The 18,578-nt window shown below is 31.8% G+C and overlaps 3 protein-coding genes across 4 annotated transcripts in view; 1 reads left to right on the top strand and 2 right to left on the bottom strand.

The window, feature by feature from the left end:
• Positions 1-10,687, bottom strand: part of LOC125049771 (paxillin) — a 50,365-nt gene extending 39,678 nt beyond the window's left edge. The window contains exon 1 of one of the 2 annotated variants that reach the window (XM_047649221.1): positions 10,520-10,687. In XM_047649221.1, coding sequence (XP_047505177.1) covers positions 10,520-10,532 — 13 coding nt within the window. In that variant the 5' untranslated portion in view covers positions 10,533-10,687. Of the gene's footprint in view, positions 1-3,171; positions 3,440-10,519 lie in introns of those variants that run through there. The other variant, XM_047649219.1, reaches the window with a different exon arrangement.
• Positions 10,688-10,809: 122 nt separating this feature from the next.
• Positions 10,810-12,098, top strand: LOC125049775 (protein lin-7 homolog C). Its single transcript, XM_047649224.1, has one exon. The coding sequence runs from the start codon at positions 10,945-10,947 to the stop codon at positions 11,539-11,541; it is 597 nt and encodes a 198-aa protein (XP_047505180.1). The 5' UTR covers positions 10,810-10,944; the 3' UTR covers positions 11,542-12,098.
• Positions 12,099-12,459: 361 nt separating this feature from the next.
• On the bottom strand, positions 12,460-16,886 carry LOC125049772 (RING-type E3 ubiquitin-protein ligase PPIL2). The gene is made up of 9 exons (XM_047649223.1): positions 16,726-16,886; positions 16,440-16,659; positions 15,831-16,140; positions 15,528-15,652; positions 15,291-15,435; positions 15,018-15,166; positions 14,576-14,727; positions 13,197-13,386; positions 12,460-12,730 (listed from the first exon to the last, which is right to left on the bottom strand). Exons 1-9 carry the CDS (start codon positions 16,755-16,757, stop codon positions 12,497-12,499), a joined length of 1,557 nt encoding a protein of 518 aa, XP_047505179.1. The 5' UTR covers positions 16,758-16,886; the 3' UTR covers positions 12,460-12,496.
• Positions 16,887-18,578: the final 1,692 nt, after the last annotated feature.

The following is an 18,578-nucleotide window of genomic DNA, read 5'->3' as shown; positions in this document are numbered from 1 at the left end:
CGATATATCGTAATATGAGCTTGAAATATTCGGTAGTGGCCTGATCAATTTAAAAAAAAAACATTTAGTGTCTATCTGATGTTTTAATAAAGATAGCCTGTAACATATACTGTAGATATAGCATTATATAATATGATGTGGTGAACTTTAAATAAATATACCTAGTACTCAGACAATTAACAATAAGTATTTAATACCACAAAAAGCCTAAATAATACGTATTCGCAGAAGTACAAAACCGCACAAAAGGAACATATGGTGACAATCCTTGAATTACACATTGAGTCACATTTGTAACCTCGTGAGCGACAGATGTAACTTCAGAAGGTGAGTAATTAAGTTTTTGATACTTTAATGTTATATAATAACTTGATTTTGTCTTGGGTTGCATGGACTTTCAGCATTAAGTTTTGTATTGAAATACAGATTATCAAAAAGTTCTAAAAGCACCAGTGGCGCTACAAACTTTTAGGTCTGGCCCTCAGATTTCTGTCTCTGTTTCGTAATCATTTGTAATTTCTAATAGGCAAGTAGTTGATCAGCCTTCTGTATCTACCTCATGCCGTTGATTAGATATGCCGGTTTTCTCACTATGTTTTCCTGCACCGTACGAGCTAGTGCCAAATGCGCACATAGACAAATAGTCCGTGCACACTCACAAATTACCACCTCAGATATGAGAATCGCTCACTGAAACCACTAGACCTACACTGCTCTTCAAAACTCTAGCTTAGTAGTAAAAGACCATGGACCATCAATAGCATAAGCTGGTCATTAGAGTTTATTATTAAAATCTTTTTTTTTTTCTTTTATAGAGAACTGGACAGGTTTAGCAACAATCCAACCTGATGTTAAGTAAGATGTGGCCTATGGGAGGGCACGCCTGACCGAAAGATGCTTGTTGAACCGCCTCTTAAATGAACCCATATTATAATCTAGGGAAGATGAAAGGGGGCATGGAGTTCCACTCTCAAAATTAAAACTAGAAATATGAACGCCAAGATTAGAAAAAATTAGAGGAGGCGTTAGGACAAGCTGTAAATAAATAAATATTATATTATTTTTAGGCACATTTACTTTATATATAGCATGTAAGTGAAACAGCATTAAAGGCTTTTTATTTTATAAATCTGACAGACGTATCATTCACAAGTTATTTGTTTACAATGACATTGTTGAAACTGAAGACACCTACGGCCTAATAAAACATGTAGTACCTGTTACGATAGTTACGAGACTTTTTTACTAACTAATGGTAACCATGGTAAGAACTAACAAGGAACTTCTCTATAGTGTTGAATATTGTCTAGATGCAAAATTGGGAAAAAAAAATTTTTTCTGATATATTATTAAGTATGCGTTTCATACGACCGCAAAGATGCCAACATTTGAATAAAAAAATACTGATAAAGTTTATTTGCAGTCACAAACGATGTTTCATCGTTAAATCCCCACAAAAATAAAACTCGTAAAATCCCACAGAACCTTCTCAGAATAGTCGTCATAAAAAAGAAATTTAGCGTTAATGAAGCCAAATTAACGTGACCCAAAACGATTTAACATTTTCAGACAATGATGCTTTCAGCGTTATTATCATTAATTATCGCTGATAAATAAAATTGAATCGGAAAATGCGTTGCCAAGCGAAAAATCGAAGACGGCTGGAACAATTCGACATTTTTTTTATTTATTCGTTAAACTCTGAGGAAGGTTTTTATGGAGACAAAATTAAAAAAAAATTATGTAGTTTTATTCATTAGATCAGTGTTGGCCTAGTGGCTTCAGCGTGCGACTCTCATCCCTGAGGTCGTAAGTTCGATCCCCGGCTGAGCACCAATGGACTTTCTTTCTATGTGCGCATTTAACATTCGTTTGAACGGTGAAGGAAAACATCGTGAGGAAACTAACATGTCTTAGACCCAAAAAGTCGACGGCGTGTGTCAGGCACTGGGGGCTGATCGCGTATTTCAGAAATCTTCAGAATTCTGAGGCCCAGACCTAAACAGGTTGTAGCGCCACTGATTTATTTTTCATTAGTACTTAGCTTTTATTCCGGACAAGCAAACATGGGGTAGCATAGCAAAATGTTCACTATGTTGACATATACCTACTAAAAAGGTAGACTAAGTAAAAAATCATATTAAAGCGAAACCAAGTTCGCGGAGGCAGCTCAACATATATTTAGAAAACTTGATTTGAATTATGTGAGTTTTAATATTACCACGTATTTATTTTAAACAAATTATTATTACCTACCATTGGACACTTTGTAATATTTTGGTTAATAAATATAGCTTTTTTCACGTAAAGATTTTATGAAATCTTTCGATTAGTTTTTGTGTTTATTCGTTACAAGCATACAAATGTTTCATCTATATAATACTTGTTACATTTATATATTTTACTTTCAGCTAAGAACCTATTAAAAAACCACTTGCTCCGTTATTTTACAATTTTGCTTAAAATTTGCAAAATTTACTCGTAAAATTGGAAGTGTAATATTTCTACTGTATTATTATGTTTACTTTTTTTAAAACATTTAACAGGTAAACATTACCATAATTGTAATGTTAAAAAAAACTTTAAGAAATAAATAAATTAAACACTATTTATCGCTTTATAATAAAAACAAATAACAACTGTTTCATTAATAAAAGCTCACGAACCTGAGAATAGAAGAATAAAAACATCTAAAATTAATAGTTGGCAACGACCACCATAGGAAACGTAACAAATTACATTCTATTCCGACATCAAAAAGCCACTATCATTCAACATAGTAACCGTTGGTACACCTTATAAACATATTTTATATCCGGTACATTTATTGAGTACCGTACCTTCATTGGTAACAAAAACACGTACCATCACATATTAGTAAACAAACACACGAAAGATACATATCGATTAATTAAAAAAAAAACATTTAATCACATATGTAACATAATGTACACTTATGACTTGTCAGTAAAGAAATACATATTAATGCTTCTAATTTTCCATTTACTGCCAGTTCTCAAATCAAGGGCGTAGAATGGGAGAGAAGAACTGGCAATAAACTCTCCGCTACTCTTTTTAATCGGCATTTTGTTTGTTTTACAAAATGTTTGTAATGAGCATAATATAATTGAATAATATAATAATGAAGTTAATTAATTGAATAATACTCACAGCCCGGCGATATTCCGTTCTCCTTCATCGCGCAGCGGAACGGGTAATAAGTGCCTGGCAGCACCTTGCCATACATCGTCCTATCCATGTTGGGCCAATCGAGAACGCTTTTCGAAAATTCTAACACCCACTTGTACTACACTACACTAACGCTCCATAATCACAGCCTACACATGTAAATTAAATCCAGCTAACACAATTTATGTAAATACAAATCAGCTGATACACTGTACCGAATGGTCACCACCAAATCGTAATCGCTGATAACTGATAACAGATGATAAGATAACACAATGTCAAAAGGACGAGGTCGTTCGCCAGCGAGCAGAGTATTCGTCAACGCGTCGCAGTGGCAACTAAAACATCATCAACATATCGTTGAGCGAGGCTACGGGCGCGAGCGCACGCCACTCCAGCCACACCGGCTGGATCTGATATAAAGGCCGATTTACATTATCATTAGTGTTTAGGAGAGTGCTTTAGGATAGTACTTTAGTTGAAACATGTAAACGCTACTTGCTTTAGTAAACGCTACGCTAAAGAACTTGCCTTTCAAGTTGTACTAAAGCACTCTCCTAAACACTAAGATAATGTAAATCGGCCTTAAGTTACACTAACCACTTGCCTACACTGACCAGAAACTTGATGCTACCATTCATAAATTTTAAACAACTATTTGTATAATTTAATTGTTTTCAATTAACTTTAACAGTTAATAGGACATCAAAGAGTATTTCTAACTAATGAGCGTCGCAGAGCGGAGAAATGTGATAGAGTGAGAGTGACGAGCGGATATCGCATCGACTAGGCCGGATGTAATAAGATTCGGTGAAAAACGAAACTGGCCGTATATCGTGTTCTATGGCAGTAAACAATTTCACTTACGTGACTTGTGTGTTTTTAAATAGCTAATTTTCAAAACGTTTGCATTCACATATACCATAGAGAATAGAGAAATATATAATGCTATATTTACAGTATATGTTACCAACTTACCAGCTGCCCACTGACGTATTTCCGAATCAATTCGACTTAGGGTCCTTCAAGAAAAGAGCGTACGAATTCTGGAAAGGCCGGCAACACACTCGCGAGCCCTCTGGCATTGAGAGTGTCCATGGGCGGCGGTATCACTTAACATCAGGTAAGCTTCCTGCCCATTTGCCCCCTGTTCTATAAAAAAAAAGCTATGTTTTCTAAAATACATGATAAATATTACAGAAAAATAAAAAGTAACAATAATAAAAATACAGTAGAAACACTTCCAATTTTTCTACTAGTAATGTTTTGCTAAATAGAAGAAAAAATAGTTGATAAGCTAACAAGTAGTTTTTTAATAGGTTCTTAGTTAGCTGCTAGTAAAATATATAAATGTAATATTAGATAGAGGAAGGATTTGTATGCTTATCTACCTATAAATCTGTAATATAAAAATTTACTGGTAATTAATTGTATAAAGTATTAGTATGGGATGAAACATTTTGTACAACAAATTTCGCTACGCTACTTAAATCTCTTTGGCATCAATAAACCATACAGAAAAGAAAACTCTGTTTATCGTCACTACTCGATCTTAATTAGACACAAATGCATGCCCTTAACGTATCCTCAATCTGGTAATACGTACTTAGATGTGACAAGAGGCAGATTAAAATATACGACTAAGAAACGTGATTAAATACCTTGTAACCGAACTATCTTCGATCTCAGATGAATTTATAAAGGGCTTTTAAACGCTTTGATGTTACTAAGAACAAAATGTTTGCATTTTTTAAATATCTGGCATTCCTTATCTATATTTAAATATTACGGCCTGCTAAAATTTGTAAAAGTGACGTAAACAGCTGGATTTTTTTTGATTCTGCAAGAATTAATTCCGCATGTTTAGTTCAAGTTCAAATTAACCGGTAATTTCCAAACAATTTCCCTATTCTAATCAGTATTACCTTGACAAGAGAAATAGAAAATAATGCCAGCAAAATGTCGTTCAAACGGAAGTTAATCAACATAATATGTTATAGGCAAGTGCGTGCATACAATGTCCTCAAAGTCCCATAGGAAGTGCCATATTGGATCGCCGACGCATTTCTATATAATGTTATTAAGGGCTGTATACTTTAGGAAGACTGTATAATAAACAGGTTCTTTTAGTTCTAGGTATCCTTCCCTAGCAGATTTACTGCTATTTATCCCCCCCTCCCCATCCTCTTGTAAGCAAAGCTCTCAAAAATAATAGTACATAAACGTAGTAATTTTTGTATGAATCCTCGAAAATGCATTACAGCATAGACAATGTGTGGGTAATATGTGGAAAAAAGTAAATAGTTACTGTTGACGTAATCACCAAATAAGAAAATCAGAACCCCCCCCCCCCCATAATGCTTATGTAATACTTGAACGGCCTCTAAGAGCTAACAAAACTTGGGGGAAATAATCAAAGAAAAGGTATTTTCCGTTTAGAAGCTTTCCGGCAACTTTATAGTGCTAAATAAAGGTAATTTACACTTGAGATAACTATCCGTTTTACGCATCAAAACTATTGTTCCTGTTGACGTGAGTTCTAATAAGGAAGTCAATATTTGCGCCGGCGTCGGTCTCGGCGCTAGATCCCACTTATATAATACAACTTGTCTACTCTTGACATTGACATTAAGCTATTATAACAATACTAAGAGTAACATTCAGAAACAAGAAACAGAAGTCTGACTACCAAACGTCAAAAGTATAACAGATTTTGACATATGGGAATCAGAGTTCGCGTCAATAGCATCTCATCCTAAGAACCATTTTAAGAAAGCCATAGAAGTAACTAGATATGGTTCGTGTAAATATTATTTATCAAAGTCCGGCAACGCACTTTCGAGCGTTCTGGTAATGTGAGTGTCCATGGACGGACTAACACTTAACATCAGATGAGCCTCCTGCCCGTTTGTTGTGTTTTGTTTATATAAATAATCAAAAAATATTACAAATTAAGAGTGGCGACTAGCAAAGCCTAGAGAGCAAAATCTACTCCAATCGTCAAATGTTTAATTAGTTAAAAGTACATTTAATTCAAAAATCATTTATTCATATAGGTAACACAATGTACACTTATGAACGTCAATAAAAAATATACATTAAATGCTTCTAATTTTACATTTACCTACTGCCAGTTTTCAAATCAAGTTTTCATTTCAAATCAATCAATCTTAATTAGCTGTTATGTTTTGCTACGCTCAATGAATGAGAGATTTCGTTTGTTAAAATGAATATCCCTTTCCAAACCAAGATTAAACTTGCAATGGCAATTTCTATGCCATTTAAGACGCTTTATTACAATCTAGCAATCTTACAAGGCTGTCCACTTGACCTGAATTTTCCTTACAGCGCCATTAATTAAATATCTAATACACATAAACATGTGGGATAAAATCTATTATAATAAATTCCAATAGTAAATGGACGCGGCGATCGAGATAAACCAAAAATTGTCAAACAAAACAAACAACAAATTGAAATTTATAATAGTACTAGCGGATCCGACTGACGTCCTGTACATATACGTCTTAGATAAAAAACAATACTTAATAATGTAAATCATTCTCGACTCCTCTTGAACACGCAAAAACATTCATCGAAAGCTGTCCAGGCGTTTAGCAGTGTGAGCTGATTACGAAAATATGCAAAGAAAATTTATAAATATACATTATACATATACCGATTTTACCAGGTCGCATAATATTTTCTGTATAAATAAATAACCCCGATACCTACTGCAGACCCATCTGCCGGGCTGATTTGTGAATCTAACCCAACCAAGGCGCCACCAAAACGCATACAAATATTTCATGCAACTATTTGAATGAAATACTTATCTTAATATATCTTAAACGGTTGGACCTATGTCCGTTTAAGTGGCGTTCAGTGACATACACACGTACAGTAGAATTATAATATATAAACATTTATTATTTAATTTTTACACACTATGTATCTTATGTGTCTCAGACATAAGAGCTAGAACAGGTGTGACAGACATTCTCACTAAGATTGACCAAATGAAATGTAGATGGACGGGTCATATGCTACGGAGCTCTCATGAAAAATGGAGCAAAATTGTGACGGAATGGTACCCTAGAGACGGAAAACGAAGAAGAGGTCGACCACGCAAGAGATGGGAGGACGAACTGAAACGAACAGCAGGCTAATTCAAATTCAAATTTATTATTTATTATTATTATTATTATGTATCTTATGTTAAATCGATAGTATATATTATAACAGAATTAGACACATCATTGTGTTTATGACCTTTTTTGTAGATATTGATGTTCTTTAATATTGTGGAACATTTTTATATTCTAAATGTATCATTCAAATGGTATGGTAAAAGTACTTTTTGAGCCAATTCGTTACAAACATACAAATCTTTCCTCTTATATTAGTATAGATAGTATAGATTACTACTTAGAGCTACCCCTATTATTAAAAACATTTGTGGATGATATCATCACCTACCAATCACCAATCGTGTCACAGACTTTACGTTTTGTGATAGTAAACATTGAATTTGCGCCAACAAAACACGTATGCTAATTATATTATTGTTATGCACGGATGTTGGAACCGTTTCGGAACTCATGTAAAAAATATTGTGTTGATTATTTTTCCGACCCAAATATCGGCCAATAGAATTGCACCATTCGACGACTATATTTGTTTGCAACGAACCTATCGGGAAATATCCGATAATTTTGAAGCTCTTGTGGTATTATAAGTGAAAATTAATCACAAATACGTTCTTTAAATATACATTTAGAGTTAGATTAAGGTAAATCTAATTGAACTTATACTTTTTAAAATTTTCTGATTATAAACACATTAAAAATATGTTAAAAATACCGGATAGTACATTAGCGGTGGTTGTACGCGTTAAACTGACGGGGGCCATGAAAATTACCCTTGACGTACCATGACGTCCCCACATTAGCTCAACAGCGACTATGATGTAATCGCCGAGGGTGAGGACTTTACAAATTAATGATACAAACATTATGTATATATACAGTGAAAATTCTATAAAACGAAACTCAAGGGACCGAGCATATTTCGACGTTACAAAGAGTTGTCGTTAAATAGAAAGAATAAAAATCCGTATAAGAAGAAGAAAAACTTAATTTCAGACTAGTGTTAGTAATTACATAAAAATGTGTATGTCGTATGATGCCGACAGTTGAGTAAGTTGAGTTTATTACGGGATAGGACAATAAAGCGACAAAAGAATGTACAGAGTTCCGCAGTTTTAACTAATTTTGGCAACTTAAAAAGTACTTTTTATTATTTAACTGTCGTTATTCAGGGTGAGGGTTATGCTATGTAGAGTGTGTCAGTGTATGGAAGATAACCTACCAAACCAAAGCCGAGTGATTTCGACGCTTTAGGGACTTAGTCGTTAAATCGAGGGACGTTACATGGAGTTTACACTGTATTTGACTTTCAAGGTATAGATTCTTTTTGCTAATTAAACAGAATTTCTCAAAAATGTCTCCTTGTATTATGGTTTTATATAATTTGATTATGTGATCTGTCATTTAAATTGTCGTTTACTCAAACTCATTAAATATAAACCTGAATTTATTAAAATAATTCTATAACTAGGTATTAGTAAAGTGCTTTTCAGCCATCATGGACAGTTGACATATTGACAACCGAGTTTCAAAAGTTTCAAATATCTCATTATATGAAAAAAATTACTGTTCTTTTTTCAAATATATCTATAAAACACAGAAATATTAAATTTTTTGTAGAATAATTTATAATTTTTAACAAAGATAATTAAGACTGGATCATCAATTTAAATGTAAAGGTGTGTTCCATATGTTCAATGCAACTCAGCAATTGATAATTAAGTTAATTAAGGAGTGGAATGAAAGAGGAATGCAGCTATTCACTGGCCATATGGTGGACACAATTTAAATTGTTTACAAACTTTATAATAAGGGTTTAAAGATAATTATGTTTATTCAGTACTATATGGCCAAATTTTAAAATAATTAGCAGTAGTAATTTCAAAAAATATGGAAATTAATTAAATCACAATGTCAAAAAGAAATATAGATCTTTTTGGATATATGTATGGCTTTTGGTGGTGATAAAGATAATCAGTACATATACATATGTATTGTGTGTGGTTGAATGTACTGTGTATAAATCATGAAACAACATTGTTAAGTATATAAAAGTACTTCAATTTTAACTATACCTGTTACATAGTATAAAATCTATAAAAATATAAGATCTGTTATTCCAAAATATTAAAAAAATATTTATACAAAGATTTTCAAGCGGAAAGATTTGTATTTTTGTTACAAATAAAATAAACTCAAAGTACCAGACCATTTTTATATTGGAATGGACACTATCCCTGAGTAATATAGGCTGGATTTACTAACAAAATATTTTAAAATTACAGCTACGCCATAGAGCGACAGCAACAGTACCTTTTAAAATAAGTAAACTTATTACATTCTATTTTAATATTGCAATCACAATTCACAATTTTTGCACAAACTTTAATATCCTATTATAACAGTTATAAGGTGGGGCAAGGTGGCACATTAATCTTTATAATACCTGTCAAGTTCTCTATTTGCTACACAACATTAGCTAAGTGCTGTCATCAATTTAGTATAGTGTTCTTTGAGGTTGCATAGGCCAAAATAAAATCATGACATATTTTTAAATTTTATCTAGGTGTGTGTTAGTTTGTTAAGCAAAGTTTTATAGACCCTGATTCATAAAATTAATTAGTCCCATTACATGTTAATATCTATCTCTTGTCATATAGTGTGAATACAATTTGCCATAAAGAGATCAAAGAATTCTTAAGTTAAAACACAGCAATAACAAGTTTATATTTTATATAATATTTTATAAATTAGGAAACATTTTCTTTCCTGTACTCTTATAACAATTATATGGGGTATGTGATAGGATATTTATATATTATCTAGAATAAGAGGGATTTCTTCAGTTACTTAACAAAAATTAACAATATATATATACCTTCATTAAAAAAACACTGAACTGACTTGTACCCAACTTAAATGTTGGGTACAAGTTTTTTTAGACTGTGATATTGGACTATAAAGAAAAAGGTAAAAGGTTAAATATATTAAGGAAAATGTTCCAATGTCAGTAATATACTGGAGACATATTTTATTCTTCATTCTTAAGATTATTAATTTTAGTAGCTAGACATCTAAGCCTGGCTTAGTAATATTGTGAAAACAGTTTTTACGCAATGTAAGGTACTTTACAACATAGGAATTTCTGCAGCAGGTTATGGTGATAACAAACATTTACATACCTAGGTCATCCATGACTACTGCTGTTATCACAATATAATATAACTTTTTTGACGCACTTCACAACCACGTTTACACGTAATCTAGTCCATATCACTTTCCATCACAATTTATTTTGAAAACACCAAAATTAAATTTTGTGCTCTAAAATTTTTAAACTATTTTTTATTACAAATACTTGACAAGTCGCCACAAATTAGTAAACATTCGTCAGTGACAGTAACAACCTACAATTATTGACACTGTCATTTAAGATAAATATTTAGTTCCTTTGTGAACTTAGCTGTCAAAGTCATAAAGATAGTAGTATTTTATCGATTACGATTTACTGTCAGCTGCTGCTGCAGTTTCGACTTTCTATAAAAATTCAATATTTCTTGGGTGGATTTCATACATTAATTTTCAACAACTTATCGCTACAAATAAAATGTCGACTACAGGGGAACAGTTAACCCTAGCTCGGGATATTAAAAGAGCTATAGAATTGCTAGAAAAGCTACAACAAAGTGGAGAGGTGCCTGCAACTAAACTAGCTGCTTTACAAAAAGTGCTTCAAAGTGATTTTCTGAATGCTGTGAGGGAAGTGTATGAACATGTTTATGAAACAGTGGATATTCAAGGTTCAGCTGATATCCGTGCTTCAGCAACAGCAAAGGCAACAGTGGCTGCGTTTGCCGCAGCTGAAGGCCATGCCCATCCAAGAGTTGTAGAACTTCCAAAAACCGAAGAAGGTCTGGGGTTCAACGTTATGGGTGGGAAAGAGCAAAATTCACCCATTTATATTTCTAGAATAATCCCAGGCGGTGTTGCCGATCGCCATGGCGGACTTAAGAGAGGAGATCAATTGCTATCTGTCAATGGGGTATCAGTGGAAGGTGAAAACCATGAAAAAGCTGTGGAATTGCTGAAACAAGCTGTGGGGTCTGTAAAACTAGTTGTGCGCTATACACCAAAAGTATTGGAAGAAATGGAGATGAGATTTGATAAACAGAGAACAGCTAGACGGCGCACAAATTTTAACTAGAGGTTGTGACTATTAAAGTTGCATTCAATAAGTTTACGTATTATTGTTTATGTGTTAACACTAATATTGAGTATTATAAGTTTAAAATTATTGCGTAGGTTGTTAAGTGACACAGATGTTTAATTGTTTATGTCAAGTGAAAAAGGTATATGATATAATGGAATGAATCTTATGTGTTATATATATATACAGTCAAAATCTGTTATAACAACATCGAAGGGACTACTTATATTTGGATGTAAAAACCTATAGCTGTTGTTATTGAGTACCTTATACATAGAATACAGCCAGGACCTTTGATTTCGGTAAATATAACTGTTGTTCTAAATGATGTCGTCGTAAACGGTTTTGACTATATTATTAAAAGTAGTGATAACAGAATTATTTTAAATTAGTATGTAGTTTGCACCAAACCAATTCATGTTATAGTCTAATATCTAGGTTTATGTGACCTGCAGTTATTCATTGGATAATTATGATATGTTCTATTTATATAATTAATCTGTCATATAGATAAATAAACTATAGAAAATATATTATGTACTTCTATAATGGAACATATTGTCTCTTATTTATAGAGTGCCGAAAGACATTTGTGTTGTTAATGTAACACTAAATTTAATTAAGAACTGCTACAACCTCAAATCTCACTATGGTTCCCTTTCTGCACTAGTCCGTGCTGTGACTATCATCATTTCCTAAAAAAATTGACTTTTTTAAAAGTAACTCATAATAGACTGCAGATTTGTGTGTTCACATTTCAACCTATGAAAAGAACAGATTTCAAGTACCTACCTGGAATTTTTATCTATAAACCGTCAAAATTTCATTATTCTTAGGTTGAAGGACACAGAAATTATTAGAAATAATATGATTATTTATTAAATTATGCAATATCAGTTAATAAAAAAAGACAAATAATATACAATTTTTATTGTTGATACTACAACATTTTCTACCAAGAATCAAAGCTACCAAAACCACCTTTAGTCTCTTTCTTGCTCTTCTTTGCTTGCACTTCTTGTGTTTTGGGGTTTTTATTACTTTGAGACACTTCTTGTAAATTTAGGTATTTGCCTACACCCTCACGGAAAACTTTTAAGGGTTGTTTGGTAGCTTTTTTTGGTTTGATTCCCTGGCTTTCTGCTTCAGCTTGTCTCTTTAGTTCCTCCTCTCTTTCAACAACAAGCTATAAAAAACATTGTGAAAGTAAGAAAAGTGTATTTTATCATGTGAAATAATAATTTCACATCAATTGTTTATGTTACATAGATAACATCACTTTAGTATTTACCTGAAGTTTTCTTTTATTTATCATAAGATTTCATTATCCCCACAATTAAAAAGCACACTAGTGGTTAAAAATGGGTGGAATGAAACTTGAGTATAGTTATTGGATAAATTTTTATTAAGTACTTTACTTTTTATTTTTCATGTATCCTTTATAAGTTTAGTTTGTTTATTGTTCCTGTTTAGTTTTTTTTATTTTTGCACTTCTTGCCTACCTTATCTAATACTTTTTTTTTTCATTTCTCACAGTGGTTGCCTGGAAGAGATCGCTCGAAAGCGATAAGGCCACCAGTAGCCCTCCTTTTCATTTAATGATGTTAAATTTTTATATTGTAATGCAATGAAGTTTTAATAAATAAGTATACCTGCTCTTCAGCTTCTGTAAATGGATCAACAAACACCTGGGCCACCTCTATAACAATATCTTGTATGGGTCTGTCTTTATTGTCAACTTCTATTTGTTCCATGGCACTCAATGTGTCAATACCACCAACTAGTTTGCCAAATATTGTGTGCTTTCCATCTAATTGTTTGCATGAACGAAATGTTATGAAGCTGAAAAATAATCTCTGTCAGTTCAGCCCAGTAGAGCATTTTACAAATATTTCTCTTATGAATCTTGGCTGATTAAGTCTATAGACTATAGATTTAATATAGAATAGAATATAGATTATCAAAGGTATTGGTAATAAAATCTATAGTCTATAGATTTTTAATATATGAAATTATTGGTCTTTAAGTATTTAATCACTCTTGGATGTCCAGTTATTAAAAAAGTATAATGTGTCCTGACCCCCAACACACTTCAATTTTCAATTGATGGTTTTACTACATGGGTTTGCATATTTAGGAATTATTTATCAGGAAGCAAACCCATTTGGTGCATTGACATTTTAACTAAATCTGAAAAGAGAGTATAGTCTGGCTGAAGAAGATAATTGAATTATTTGAAAACTTTCGGATAGCAACACAGAATGTCTTAGGTTAGTATGATTTTTTTTTTTTTTTTTAAAAGACAATTCACACCAATTGACCTAGTCCCATGCTAAGCTGGTGAAGCTTGTGTTATGGGTACTAGGCAACGGATATACATACATATTATAGATAGATAGATATAAATACATATTTAAACACCCAAGACCTAAGCACAACACCAAATGCTCATCACATCGATGTTCGTCTCAGTCGGGGATCGAACCCGGGACCCATGGATTCGCAGTCAGGAGTACTAACCACTAGACCAATGAGTCGTCAATTGTCTTGATACTTCATGCAATTACTCATTTTTATTTCTATTATATATTTCTTCTGAATAGTTAACAGGTATAATAGCCTAAACTTTGTTTTATTTGATAGAATATTTTGTTTCTTTCGCAGGAAATCTGGAGGGTGTAGAAGGAGTTGATGCAATAGTGAAAACTATTGGTAAGCTCACTGATTTAGAGTAATCGAATAAAATTGTGTTTTATAATAAATATATGTAGTTTTAGTTTTTCATGCAATGCTAGTCATTTTAAGTATTAATAGTAAATGACTAAATACTTATAGTATTTAATTTCATAGAAACACAGTTACTATCAATGTAAAAAATAAATAAAATCAAGTATCAAGTAAGTTTAATCCACAAAATATATCAAACTTTTAGGGATACCATACTAATTTTTTTTTATTTTGCCGCGCTTTTTCGTTATCTTCTTTCATTATCCAGACTCTAATAATAGAATAAATAATATTTAACACTTACAACTGAGATCCATTTGTATTAGGCCCAGAGTTTGCCATAGATAAAACGCCTCGGCCTGAATGGTGTAGATTTGGTTTTATTTCATCTTCAAATGGTTTTTTCCATATTGACTCACCACCTAATCCTGTGCCAGTTGGATCTCCACCTTGAATCTTATAACAGATGAGAATACATTAGATTAGCAGCAGTCAATAGAGCTTATATTTTGAATTATTTTAGTTAGTTTTCCCGTAAATATAGAATTGCTTCAATTTAATTAAGTTGAAAGGTCTTGTAGTATTTATCGGTAAACGGTTAACAAGTGCATAATCTACAGCTCATATACATTTGGCTCACAATAGTGGTGCATCCTTACACTTATTTCTCTATATTATACTTGGAATGTTGAAAAATTTGCATACATATTCTATGCACATAACAAGATAAACTAACAATCTCTTACCATAAAATTTCTTATAGATCTATGAAATTTTGTACCATTGTAGTAACCGTTGTGACAGAGTTTTATGAAATTATCACATGCCTTAGGAATCACATCACAGTATAGTTCTAAGTTAAGCTGACCCAGATTTGTCACTAGCCTAACATAACCTGAAAATTATGATGCAAACAGATTAATATTAAAGTAAAATACATCATATTATATAGAATTATAATAAAAACTACTTAAGAAAAAATTTACTCAATATGTATTTCGAAATCTGTTCTTTCTTACCTTTCTTTTTAACCCTTTCATATTTAACCTCGTCCTCACAAATAATAGCTGCTTCGTGTATAGTTTCAGGCACCATAGCAGTGGATGTAAAGCTGGCCGCCACCATGCCAGTGGAATAATGGGCAGCATTGAATTTATCTGCAGTCTGAAAGTATGCATATTAAACTTATTTCTTGATTTAATTTAATATTTAAGGCTTTTGAAAGAAGCTAAAGCTAGTAATTATAAAAATAATACCTCTTTCTTGGCCTCTTTCACCTCCGGAGCCTTATATTCTTTCTCCAACTCCTGTAAGATATCTTTTGTTTCAGCAGACACAGATTTTAATCTCGCATGTGGATCTTTTCTCATTGCAATTTCCTCTGAAAGTAAATGTTTATTTAGATGTATGTAAACTTGTAAAGGAAACAACAAAACCACCACAATCTTAAAATATTAATAAAAAAATATTTATATTCTATAAAAGGTAAAATTTTTAAATCTCAGGGTACTGACATATAGTAGACCTTTGACTCATTACAATCAAAAAGTTAATCTTACCTTCAGTTTCAACTCTCAAGTTATTTTTAATATGATGAAACTTTGATATATTAAATTTCTCAAGATTATTTGGTTCTTGAATAGTAATAATGTCACTTCTAACAAATGGTGTATCATTAATAAGGTCCTTCCAGTTTTTGCCTTTGATGTTGAGTTGTTCCACAGCCTCGTAGCAATACACATTACCACTAGTTCTAATTGCAACAATGTAGGAATTCTTCGTAAAAGGCTTGAATAGAACAGGGCAATGATATTCACCCTTTGCATTTTTGAAAAAGTTTAGTTTTAATAACCCTTTGACATCTACTTTCTGAAAATAGTATTTATGATGATTTACAAAGATTTTCTCACTCAAAAAATATGAGTTTGCAACTGTTTTTTTTTTTATACAGATTATTGTATTTCAAGTAACCAAAAAACTAATTTAAACAATCATGAATTATTAATGTTGCATAAATGTAATAATTGTGTAATTGGAATATCAGATTATTAAGACAGTCCCAATGTGATACATTCTTGGACTTAATCTGATTTCTTTTAAATGCTTGTAATAAATAAAAAAACAAATACATAGGTGCATACTGATTTCAACGTAAGTAAAATACATACCTTTCCAGTTACAGGATTTATTTTAAACTTTTTGACAAACTCAAGTATTGCTTGTAGCTCAAAAATATTTCCATCTGCATCACAGTATGGCTGGTCAAATGGTTGTAAACATAGGCAACAGTGATCATATGGTAATCTCTTAAATGAGGTATCTTCCTCAACTGCAGTGCCCGATCGTTTTCCTCCGTACAATGTTGTCCATTCGGTATAAGTAAGATACCTGAAAGGGGAACAACAATTATTGTTATCCACCAAAAAAGAATAAATAAGCGAATGTTTTTCTCACATTTTATCCTTCTGATGCTGACGTTTACCCATTTTTGATGATTAATAAATAATTATATTCAATGATCAATCTAATATAACTTCTTTTTATAAACTTGATTTAAAATGGGGGTTTTCGGTAAATAATAATTTAATAGTTATTAGTTACGCATACGCAGTACGGTAGAATTGCACAGGCTAACAACAAAATCAACAAAAAGGGTAGATTTAGATATGACTTAAATATGTATACTTGACATAATGCTAGATATAGTGCGTTTTCCAATTACAGCACTAGAGCGCATTATGCGGCATAATGCTCAACGTTGAATGTTCCAACTACAGCAACGCTTCGCACAATTGAGCACTCTCAAAACTAATGCTCTCGGGTGCTTCTCGCAATAAATACCAACACAGTGACAGAAAATTGACCAATGTTTTTCTTTAAGTTGGCATTTATCGAAATTTTCGTTAGTAAATATTATTTATTGTTGAAAAATTTGTAAGGCTTTCGTTTCGTCGTAGATTTTGAAAATAATTAAAGTTATTTCTAACTGCTAAAAAAAAAAAATACAATATATAAGTAAGGATGAAGGTATAAAAATTTCCTTTTGTATATTCCACATTTAAAATATGAATACAATTTTATTTTAATATTCGGATCTGTAAACAAATTTATTTTACAGGATTATACTTTTGTAAACATTGCAATGGTTTAGAAAAAGTATATTATTTTTTTAGAAATCATTTTAAAAAAATTACTCAAAACCTAAATGATGTTTATCATCATGAAGTTTACTTCTTACATGAAACTATATACATATTTTACTGTTAATTTAGCTTGTTAAAACCTTATATTCTTTAAAGGTTTTCTATTATTTCAGTAAAAAAATGTTAATGAAATAATTTGATTATTAAAATAAGCGTAAAAAGTTTTCAACCAATTATAATTGTTAACCACATTATTTATAAATTAATGAGGTTGCTAACTCTATTCAGAACATTTTTTTTTTTCAACACTGACTTAGCGCACTCTGCTCGTGCATTTGAAAACTAATTCACGTTCCAATTAAGCTTCAGCATTATGCGGCATTGTTCGGCACTGAGTCGCTCTGTAATTGGAAAACGCACAGCTGTCCACAATGTATACTCTTTAGTCTATATGTTAATATATTATAACGTGTGACCGTAGACCAATAAAACAATTAATATAGATATTATGGTTGAGAAAATATATATAAAACAATTTACTATAGGAACAACTTGAGTACAAACGTAGCACCGTTTAAATTGCCAGTGTGGGCAGTTTTTTTGTTCTTACGTTATAAACGCTCTGTGTGACAGACAGTTAGATTTTTAATAGCCTTTTTCCCCAAAGCAAATTCTCATCATTTGAATACAAATATAGTTATTACACACTAACTAAATAGAACAACAATAAAAAAAAAAGGGTGCGTGTACTTATGTACGCGCGTAAGAAGTTAGTTATACTTCTTTGGCATTATTAAAAATAGTTTTTGATTGCATGCAAATAATTAATTAAAATTAAATAATCAAAGACTGGAAAAGGAGTCATTATAGTCAATAAAGTTCAGTTTACATTTGAAAAATTAAATAAATAAATATTTATTATTATTTTCTTACATTAAGTGTAAGAGAATAATAATAAATTCTATTAAGTTAAAAGTATATATTATTATATATTTAGAACATCTCTACCAAACACTAAGATGTATGTTGTAGCTTTGGTAGTATTGCACAATATAACCATTGATTTAAAAGAGGAACCTATCTCTGATGATGATGAGGAGACCCTGCCTTCACTACCAACAGTGCCCTCATCTCAAAATACACTGCGTGAAGCAGCAGTGAGAG

The sequence above is a fragment of the Pieris napi genome, chromosome 5, assembly GCF_905475465.1.
Source record: "Pieris napi chromosome 5, ilPieNapi1.2, whole genome shotgun sequence".
Taxonomy (NCBI): Eukaryota; Metazoa; Arthropoda; class Insecta; order Lepidoptera; family Pieridae; genus Pieris; species Pieris napi.
The sequence above is the reverse complement of the archived record's forward strand: the minus strand, read 5'-3'. Positions and strand labels throughout refer to the sequence as shown.

Coding starts and splice junctions, on each gene's coding strand:
- LOC125049775 (XM_047649224.1), top strand. CDS start 10,945: ATGTCGACTACAGGGGAACAGTTAACCCTAGCTCGGGATATTAAAAGA.
- LOC125049772 (XM_047649223.1), bottom strand. CDS start 16,757: ATGGGTAAACGTCAGCATCAGAAGGATAAAAT. Junction 16,660..16,725: donor CAGCATCAGAAGGATAAAAT/GTGAGAAAAACA, acceptor TTCCCCTTTCAG/GTATCTTACTTATACCGAAT. Junction 15,167..15,290: donor TGAAAGGGTTAAAAAGAAAG/GTAAGAAAGAAC, acceptor CATAATTTTCAG/GTTATGTTAGGCTAGTGACA.